Here is a 10922-nt window from a genome sequence, read left to right on the forward strand (position 1 = left end):
TTTTTAATTGCGACTCAGTTTCTTGTAATTGTGACTATTTCTTATTTTAAACCTTTTTTTTTTTTTTTTCTTTCACAATAGCGTTCCATATTTATTTCGTGGAAACCATAAATCGTTAAATCTAATATGCTGAAATGGGTCTATTAACGCCATCTTGTCTCGTCATTCAATTGCAAATGAATCAGGTAAATAATAGGCTATGTTTTCCTATGAAAAACGGCTAAATTTGACCAAAAAATGTCTAATACTGTTAATCATTTGGCAGAACTTCCAGTCATTTAACATTTCTGTCGTCAAAGTTGTCAAATATTGAATGTTTAGCTAGCTCTTACCTCAGCTTGCAATCTTTGAGTGGTAACTGATCGCGCTTAACATTCGCACATTTCAAACCTCCAACAAATCATGTTGTCCCATTAGACCTTATTTTTTTTTTCATTTTTTTTTTTTCATTTTATTCTCAACCCCGTAACGAACAAAATTGAGTTGGTTTAAAAAGTATTTTAGAATCATTTCTAAATTAATTAGTTTCTCATTTCTTAATTTCTAAACACATTTATGATCATTTTCACATTTTTTTGGGACTGGAGATAAATACAAATTATGTGTTTGTGGTCTCATTTTTTTACAAAAATTTTTCAATTTAGATGTTTAACCAAAACCACAATTTTATTGTTTTAGTCTTTAATGTGTCAGGTGGTAATCAGCAAGAAATGCCTTCATTTTGAATCATCTTCACTATTTTTTCCCCAAAATAATAGGCTAGGTGAGAATAGTGTGATTGAGCTAGAAGACTGTAACTGGTTTAAAAGGAGTGATTAAAACTGGTTTTACTTTTGTCTCTCATATTGTGCCCTTCTTTAGTTTCTGGGTCAACATCTGCATGCACAACAGTGTTTCTGCTGCTGATGTGGCTGCCATTTCTGACATAGGATGAGTGTCAGTGTTTTAGGTGGACATATTACATCAAATATTCTAATTACAACAGAATTATTCATAAATGAAGTGGAAAAAACTCAACCCCATCACAAGTTTCCAACCCCGAAACAATGAGAAATATACAGATATGTGATGTGGTCGAGTTAAAAAAAAATTTGCTCAAAATGGCCGCCCACTGCTCCTCATGTAGCATAGGAGAGTAGACCATATATGGCAGCAATGGAATAAATACATTGTATATACTTATGGATTAAAATAATATTTTGAAAAATTGGGTTGAGTTGTCAAACTTGACAGTACCCTCCCTAAAATACACCTCAAAATTATGAAATTACTTACCATCTTCTGCACCACTGTTAAAGAGACCTGAATGATGTAATTTCTGGTAAATATGTCACATATTGATGGAGCCTAAATTATTGGCATGACAGGCTTGAGTTTAGACTAAGGGACATAAATTTAGAGTCTGTTATTTATAAAATATCTTGCATTTTTTAGAAAAATATTTTACACAAGAAAATAACAAATAAATACAATGTTGCCAAAAATTATAGACACTTTCAAGTACAAATTCAGAGAAGTGCCTCAGGGTCATGTACAATAGAAATTACATTATTTTATGATAAAAATTATTTAAATGCAATAATAATTTGTATTCATTATAATGGACATATCAAATTGTGGAAAGCTTTTAACATTTAGTGAAGACCCACTTTTGAAAAGTTTGGGGGTAAAATCCCAGGAATATAAAATCATAATGACGCTCAGTTAAATTTATTTCAAGAACGTTTGTTCTGTTAAGTCACACAGCACGACTTCTTTCAGTTTTGTCATGTCTTTATTCAGTGAATCCATGGTCATTTTAACAAAATGAGGAAAGGGCTAGAATCACAGAAGAATTGGAATCACACAATAATTTTAATGGATTTCCTTTGCTTAACAAAACTGGACTGGGATATTTAATACTCAACATTATTATTGGACCGACTGCACTAACGCAGAGCTGGACGATGATTTTTTATTTTTTTTGCAGAACTGCTTAATAGATGAAATGAACTAATTTAATAATCGATGATCTTTACAACAAAACTGAATCAACACTGAACAAGCTGAACAACAGCCGGAATGCATCATTTTCCCATTATTACTATAAAGCTGCTTTAATACAATCTATATTGTATAAAGCGCTATATAAATTATATAAATTAAGGTGATGAGACTTGACTTGATAGGAGATGAATCAGAAGATGGTGGACGAGATGTTGCTCAGGCGGCCTCTTCTTCACCCTCCTCCTCGAACTCTCCCTCCTCGGCCGTGGCTTCCTGGTACTGCTGATACTCGGACACCAGGTCGTTCATGTTGCTCTCGGCCTCTGTGAACTCCATCTCGTCCATTCCCTCGCCAGTGTACCAGTGCAGGAAAGCCTTACGGCGAAACATGGCAGTGAACTGCTCGGAAATGCGCTTAAACAGCTCCTGGATGGCAGTGCTGTTACCGATGAAGGTTCCTGACATCTTGAGCCCGCGAGGCGGGATGTCGCAAACCGCTGTCTTCACATTGTTTGGGATCCACTCCACAAAGTAGCTGCTGTTCTTGTTCTGGATGTTCAGCATCTGCTCATCCACCTCCTTCATGGACATGCGTCCGCGGAAAACGACGGCTACGGTTAGGTAGCGTCCGTGACGCGGGTCGCACGCGGCCATCATGTTCTTGGCGTCGAACATTTGCTGGGTGAGCTCGGGAACGGAGAGCGCGCGGTACTGCTGGCTCCCCCTGCTGGTGAGAGGAGCGAAGCCGGGCATGAAGAAGTGGAGGCGAGGGAAGGGCACCATGTTGACCGCTAGTTTGCGAAGATCAGCGTTCAACTGTCCGGGGAACCTCAGGCAGGTGGTGACGCCGCTCATGGTGGCCGAGACGAGGTGGTTAAGATCGCCGTACGTGGGCGTGGTGAGTTTAAGCGTGCGGAAGCAGATGTCGTACAGCGCCTCGTTGTCGATACAATAGGTCTCGTCTGTGTTCTCAACCAGTTGATGCACAGAGAGTGTGGCGTTATAGGGCTCGACGACCGTGTCCGACACTTTGGGAGACGGCACCACGCTGAAGGTGTTCATTATGCGGTCGGGATACTCCTCGCGGATCTTGCTGATGAGAAGCGTTCCCATGCCGGAGCCGGTTCCTCCTCCGAGCGAGTGTGTGAGCTGGAAGCCCTGTAGGCAGTCGCAGCTCTCAGCTTCCTTGCGAACCACGTCCATCACTGAGTCGACCAGTTCGGCGCCCTCTGTGTAATGACCCTTAGCCCAGTTATTACCCGCTCCGCTCTGACCTACAGTACGAGCAGGACACAAAATCCATTAGCGCTTTAAGATGCAAAGTTGTTAAGGGGTTAGTTCACCTAAAAATAAAAAATAGTCGTCCTTTACACACACTTATGCTGTTCCAAACCCATTAGACATTAATTATATTTATGATGCACAGATTGAATTTAGGCTTTTATTCACATATAAGAACAAATGTGATGCTTAACACTACCCTGGAAATCCAGAGTTTGAATTTGCTCAGCGAGCTACTCTGGCATTGAGTAATGATGCTCATTAACTATGCCCTTGTAGCTGAGCTGCACCAATCACATCAGGTTATCTGATATAGGCGGGCCAGAGGCGAGCTAAACAGATGATGACAATGCTAGTGAAAACGCAATCACGACAGTGATTGGTCATAGTGTTATCCAATTGCGTGCAGTGAGATTTTCAAATGCATGTTTGGTACCGCCCCTAGATTTGGCTGATTTTCATTACTCAATGCCATTTTTTTGGATTTCCAGGCTAGCGTAACACGATAATGAACCTCATTGGTTCTTGCAGAAGCTCAAATGTGCTGCGTAACACGAGAATTAACCTCACTGGTTCTTGCTGAAGCTCAAATGTGCTGCGTAACACGAGAATGAACCTCACTGGTTCTTGCTGAAGCTCAAACGTGCTGCGTAACACGAGAATGAACCTCACTGGTTCTTGCTGAAGCTCAAACGTGCTGCGTAACACGAGAATGAACCTCACTGGTTCTTGCTGAAGCTCAAATGTGCTGCGTAACACGAGAATGAACCTCATTGGTTCTTGATAAAGCTCAAATGTGTTACACAGCAAGTGTAATACGAGAGAACGAACCTCATTGGTTCTTGCTGAAGCTCAAACGTGCTGCGTAACACGAGAATGAACCTCATTGGTTCATGTGAAGCTCAAACGTGTTGCGTAACACGAGAATGAACCTCATCGGTTCTTGATAAAGCTCAAATGTGTTACACAGCATGTGTAATACGAGAGAATGAGCCTCATTGGTTCATGTGAAGCTCAAACGTGCTGCGTAACACGAGAATGAACCTCATTGGTTCATGTGAAGCTCAAACGTGCTGCGTAACACATGAGAATGAACCTCATTGGTTCTTGCACGTGAAGCAAACAAGCTTGAGCTTCCGTTTACCACACAACTGCTGTGAGAGTTGATCAATGTTGAAATATGTGAATAAAAGCCTAAATTCAATCATGCTAGAGAAATCCATACAGGCAGGAGCGGTGGAATCAAAAAACCCTGGGTCTCAAAGTCACAGAGAATAGAAAATGCTAAAAACAGGGGTTTTTTTGTACCTTCATTTTAATGTTGATCAATCTAAATGATTTTAAATTAGCTTGTCAGTGGATACTAATTAGCATAATACAATAGAAATGTATAAACTATAATAAAAATGACAAGAAAACCTCAATTAAAAAAATTAAAAATCTTTCATTCCAAACGCCATTAGTATCCTTAACCAAACAAAGTAACTACAGTAAATAAGCTGCTATTTTAATGTATTTAAGTATATTTATTCTCAATATGATATTTTACATTGTATCTTTCTCTGTTTATCTAGATATATCTTTTTTTATTAAGTCGGACACATTATTTGTATGTTTATCTGTTTTGTATGCTGCTGTGAGCCAAAGAAAAATTTCCACCCCGGTGGACAATAAAGATTTATTCTATTCTATTCTAATTAATCAAATACAACGTTTTTGTTTACAAGGCCATTAGGAGTCTGTGATTTGTGATTTTATCTTTCATTAAAAATAAATTAAAGGGATACTCATGTAGTTCCCAATCTGTATGATATTCTTTCTTGTGCAGAACATATTTATGATAGTATATTATAAGAATATATTTCAGGGTAAAAAAAAAAGTAACACTGGACCCCACTGACTTTCATTGTAATTTTCCAAATCTTCACTAGTGTTTCACTGAATAAAAAAAGTCATAAATAGTAAACTAATAGTAAAGTAAAGGCAATAATATCATTTTAATTTTCACTATAAAAATGTCTGCACGGGTTTCATTGAAAAATATGAGACCCGTATCTGAGGTATCTTCAACATTTAGAAGTGAATCACTGTATAACAACACTCAAAAAATAAGTCAGATGTGTGCATGCAATGATATAAGAGTGGAGGGTGTTTATATACCAAAAACAAAGTTGTCAGGTCTGAATATCTGTCCAAAAGGCCCGGAGCGGACAGAGTCCATGGTTCCAGGCTCGAGATCCACAAGGATGGCACGAGGGACATACTTTCCCCCTAAGAAAACAGACAACCAAAGAATGCACCTCAAACATTAGGACTGTAATTGTTTGTATGGAGATTGTGTGCCTACCATTTAGGGTTAATTGTAATACAATAAAACATTTAGGTGGAGTGTGTCTGTGACATGCAAGGGCCTTTAAATTGGTCAATCCAGGAATCAGACATTTGACATTCCCTATGGTAAACGGTGGTTATGTGCTTACCAGAGGCTTCATTGTAGTAAACACTGATTCGGTCCAGCTGCAGGTCACTGTCTCCATGATAGCTGCCGGTGGGGTCAATGCCGTGCTCGTCACTGATCACCTCCCAGAACTGAGCGAGAGAGAGAGAGAGAAAAAAAATGGAAACCATGAAGAATCACTGATGCTGTGTAATAAGCCCACGGCTAGTGGTCACACTGGGAAGTTGTCTCATTAAATTATAATGATGGTTACATACACCATACATGCAATATATTTGTCCAGTACCATATTTTTGCAATATCTGTTGTCTAACCGCACTACATTTGTTTAAGAGACACTACATTAGAAAAATACATTGCTACCATTGCAAAATGTTTTAAACTGTTATAAATGCATATCATTTAGGCTATTAATTAAGATATTTGCTGGCCAAATCAAAGGATTAATAATATCGAACATTATCTTTTACATTTTTGTTAATTCATTGTTGCGTTACATAATTGCTGCACTGAGTTCCTCTGTTGATTTAACTGTATCTTTCTATTCTTGAGCAACAAGAGAGAAAACGCCCCTTTTGTAGTGAACGTTTTGAAATATGCCTACAAAAACAAACGCATCCTAATAAATATCCACAATATAAGCTGACACGCCTTTAATATTGCATTTAGAGCTAATTTGATGGAAATGTATAGGCTAATTTCAGAGGAAAACAAGAACAGAGAGCATCCCCATCCCCCATGAACATTGGCAATCGTCTGGCATCGCCTACTACGCCACTGGAATGTAACGTTACTGCACTGAAAGAAAACACGACGAAAAAAGACAATGCTATTTATTTTAAACGCGTCTTTATCATTTAAATGCTTATTTATAATAATCTTGCAGTATTTTGGATGATTTTAAGGCGTGTTAGAGCGCGAGCCAGCCGCCACACCCCTCTCGCGCACCCGGCGAGACATACGCATCAAACAAATAAAAGCTACGACGCAACAAAAAACGCATCGATCGCATCGCGTTACAGACCGATTTAAAACGCCATCGAATTCGAAAACGTTCAGAAAGCTGCTACAAAACCTGTGCATAAAATGATTGATAAGTAACAGCGCAAATCATTATATTATGAAGATATTAAAAGGCCTATAAAACATAGAAGCCAATGAAAAGGTTTATTTTTCGTGTTCTACCTTCGCTCCGATCTGATTCCCGCACTGGCCCGCCTGAAGATGCACTATTTCACGCATGTTGACTCTTCAAAGATGTGAAAATAAGGTGTAAATCTGTAGAATCTCGATGGCCCGTTCTTACACCCTCTTCGGATTATGTCTCGCCCAGACTAGTGCGTAGTGCGCGCTCCCGTCAGCCTGATTCCAACAGTCAGTCCGTGTTGCCAGATTGGGTCGAAGATTTACACCCTTAAATCTCACCAAATCCCGCCCACTACAAGAAGACCCGCCCAAATCAAATAATGCGATAGAATTTTATTGCCATGTCATTCAAGGTTGATAAGGACGATTTGTAGCTCCTTAAAACAAAATAATGATGACAAAATAGAATTAAAATAAACCAGGAAAACAGATAAACAGGGCAAATGCATTAAAGATATTTAGCAACTATGGCTAAAATGTATTTGAAGATAGGCCCACTAAACGGCAATGAATCAAGGAATTAACAGATTACTTTAATCATTGGAAAAACATCATTTTCAATGTCAATAATAGTAAGAATAAGTCCATTTAAATGCAAAAAGTGCACAACATAAGTGAAAAAGCAATGTAATTAGCAGCCATTTAACACATTTTCATGCACAAGAAAGAAAAAAACTCCAAAAATGTGTCATTCATGCTGTAAAATAATCCAATATTAATAATAATAATAATGCACTTAATTTTGTGTTGCACTTAAACATCGGACATAACTAATTTTGTGAAGTAGAACAAACTGCAGAACTTTGCACAATCAAAACTGATTCTTGTCAGGATTAGCATAGTATACTATAATGTATAATCCCATAATCAGTTTCGATTCTGATTAAATCATTCAATTGATTTCAGAGTTACAAATATATTTTACAAAGAGCCTTAATTTGAGTCATCATCTCCCACAGGTTTATTAGGCCTATGCATTTTGAGTTTCCTGTTCTTACAGTGCAACTTAGGCCTATGCCACTTTGTGATTTCTTGAAATCAAGTTAAAAATCTGGTCCTTTATCAGGCTTTTTTTCCTGTGATACTTTCTTCATTGTGTACACGTGTTCGAACTTGGAACGTATTAAAATAACATGACTAAACATAAAAGCGAAGAAGAAGAAAAAACCCGCCAGTTATTTAAAAAGACAGCCTAAATTTTGTCTGCTAATGCCTTTTTTCTGGTCCAATTCGAACAAAAGAAGCCCAACTGGGCGGAAACCAGTCCAATCTGGCAACACTGGCAACAGTGCTGCATTATGACGCGATCATCTCCATGACAACAGAGCGGATAAAATGGTCCAGCATTCCCTCATCTTTCTCTCCAGAGGCGCGTGTTGAGTCTTAGCTGAGTCATTCTCTGGGCCTTTTGTGTCCCCAATACAGATAATGATCTTACTGACTTCAAATATAGAACAATAGCAATTTTAAAGCTGTCTTAGTCACAAATAACAACACTTGAACTCTAATCAGTTGATTAAAGAAAATATTTGCAGCATTTTGAACCACCATATAGCACCATTTTCCCAACCACCATATAGCACCATTTTTATATTATACAATTATATATTATATTATAATCAATTATAAACCTTGATTATAATCAAGGTTTTTAGCTTGTATCCCTAAAGTTATTGTCCACTCTGTTGGAAGTTGGAAAATATAAATTACATCATAACATAAAGTAGTCATCCTTGAGGGAAAACAACTTGGTGAATGTGAGTGAGATCCTCTATTATTTTAATTCTGTATTTTTACAAATTGTATCATTCAGATTTGAACCTCAGTACGTCATCTCTGTTTATGTGAAATGTGGAAATGTGAAGAAAAAAAAATAGTAGAAATTTTATGTTCTTTAGTTTTTTTAATTACAGTTTTGCAGTTCTTAATTTGATAAACCTATTTAGCTTCATTTTGTTCAGATATGGTGCAGTGTCTGATTTAAGGTCAGAGAGTGTACATAGTGATTTTAAAAGTAATGTTTGTTTAAAGTTGAAGAAGTAGTCTATAGGTTGAAGTTATTTGGCAATGTTTAAATATCCTTTCCTATCCAGTTCAATCAGAAGTAATAATGTAACTGGTTGTATGTGAAAGATGGGAAACCATCCATTCATATTGTCCACCCTGTTATTACATAGTTCACTTGTTATTAGTCCACTCTGTTGAGTTGTTGTTGTTGTTTTTTTTTACAATAATTTCATATAATCATAAAGAAAATAATAATAATTCATAGACGATGAAAATTTATTGGAATGTCAAACATGTATAGGCCTACATCAAAAAATGAACAAATAACGCCTTTCAGGCACATGTATCTAAAAACTAAGGAAAGTAAGTACAATACTGTATATTCTGATAGTTTATGAAATGATATGCTTTTAAAGGGGAAAAGTAGAATTAGAATCACAACCTGTTAACTGTCACCCCCCTTTTTTTGAGTATACGTGAAAATGCACATTTCGAACTTAAATGGTTGTAATTAAAGAATGCTTTGGAGTATATTATAGACATACAATTGGTCTTGTTTTAAAGAAGACATTTGGCAGATTTTTGTAGAAGTGAAATAAATTAAGAAAGTGAAACAGGAAAAAAGTTATAGAAGTTTGAGTTTATGGAAATGTACAATGTAAAAAAAATAATTATTCATATTTTATATAAAATATATATTTTTAAAACCTGAGCGACTCGAAAACTGCAAAAAAAATCAAAGTCAAAAATCTGAACAAGTTGTGTTTCAAAATTTAGGTTGATATCTCAAAAAATGAGCTTTCAGTAAGATTTTGTTTGGGCGCAGTACCAAACTTTTTCACTAGGTGACAACCAGACTCCATTACTGCCCATATAAGGGCGCCTCCATTTCCATCTGTGGTTTGAGTGATCTGAACCATTATTTCCACAATTTTCATACAATTTATGAAGTAGACATTCTATTCAGAAGAAACATGGGAAGTTTGGCAGATTTTGATATGAATTCAACTACTAAGAAACACATAAAAATGTTCACTGCCTTAGGAATATGAAAATATTCTTGTTGCAAATTGATAAATTATTTTGAAAATCAATCACCAAATATGAAAACTATTTACAATACAATAGAGATTGTAAGCTTTCAAATGATATATAGTTTGTCAAGATTAGTTTAATATAGTATAGTTTAGTATAGGATATTACTGTTGAACATGTGATGGATTTGGGCCCACCGGTGGGCCCGTGACAGTTAACAGGTGGTTTATTTGCCCCTGCAGGGAGGATTTAAAAAAAAAAAAAAAAAAAAAAAAAAAATATATATATATATATATATATATATATATATATATATATATATATATATCTTCCATTTCATTTGTTTTGTTTTATAAATGGTTACATTTATTAACACAGGCTTGACCAAAATCACTGTATCATGATGTTCACTGGTATATGCGCTTATACCATAAACAAGATAATTGACAATGTCTAAATATGAGGATGGAGGTAGCAGTGCGGGGTCAGCACTCCAACTTACTGCAGTCAGCTCATATGGGTCTATGTTCTGAATGGATGACAATTTCTCCAAATAACGGTCTCTGGCATCTTTATCGAGTTTATCTTGGTACGGCCTTTTCTCAATTTTCTTTTGCTTCTTCAGGTTTGCGAGTTATATTTACTTCTTATCTAGATAGTTATCTTAGTTATTTTATTTACTTCTACCCCTGTAATCTCTTTCATTCTCAGTCAGTAGCGATCATAGATATTATTTTAGAGACTCTATGATGTCTATAGTAGCGATACCTCAAAAATGGCGCCGTGGTGACGTCACACACAACAAACCCACGTGTCTGACAAAGACAGAAACAGTATTGGCTTGCATTATAAACTGCCTTTTTTCAAACTACCTATTCTAAAACTTAAAACACTTTTCTTTTTTTTATCGTTAGAACCCATTTCCCAATACTTGGGTTACAAAACTCTTCACACAGTAAGCACAACAGTGGTCTATGTGGGCTAAACACTGTGGATCATTTATCACTGC

The 10922-nt window shown here is 36.7% G+C and overlaps 1 protein-coding gene across 2 annotated transcripts; it reads right to left on the reverse strand.

Annotated features, from left to right (window-relative positions):
* Positions 1-456: 456 nt before the first annotated feature.
* LOC308688083 (tubulin beta-4B chain) lies at positions 457-7125 on the reverse strand. 2 transcript variants are annotated; one of them, XM_081360950.1, is made up of 4 exons: positions 6911-7125; positions 5748-5856; positions 5428-5538; positions 457-3260 (listed from the first exon to the last, which is right to left on the reverse strand). In XM_081360950.1, the coding sequence occupies exons 1-4, from the start codon at positions 6965-6967 to the stop codon at positions 2203-2205; spliced, it is 1335 nt and encodes a 444-aa protein (XP_081217076.1). In that variant the 5' UTR covers positions 6968-7125; the 3' UTR covers positions 457-2202. The 2 variants fall into 2 exon arrangements, with proteins under 2 accessions (XP_081217076.1, XP_081217077.1); XM_081360951.1 differs by having other exon boundaries at positions 463-3424; positions 4478-5538; positions 6911-7061.
* Positions 7126-10922: the final 3797 nt, after the last annotated feature.

Source organism: Scardinius erythrophthalmus (genome assembly GCF_964197995.2).
Source record: "Scardinius erythrophthalmus genome assembly, chromosome: 3".
In the NCBI taxonomy this organism is placed as follows: domain Eukaryota; kingdom Metazoa; phylum Chordata; class Actinopteri; order Cypriniformes; family Leuciscidae; genus Scardinius; species Scardinius erythrophthalmus.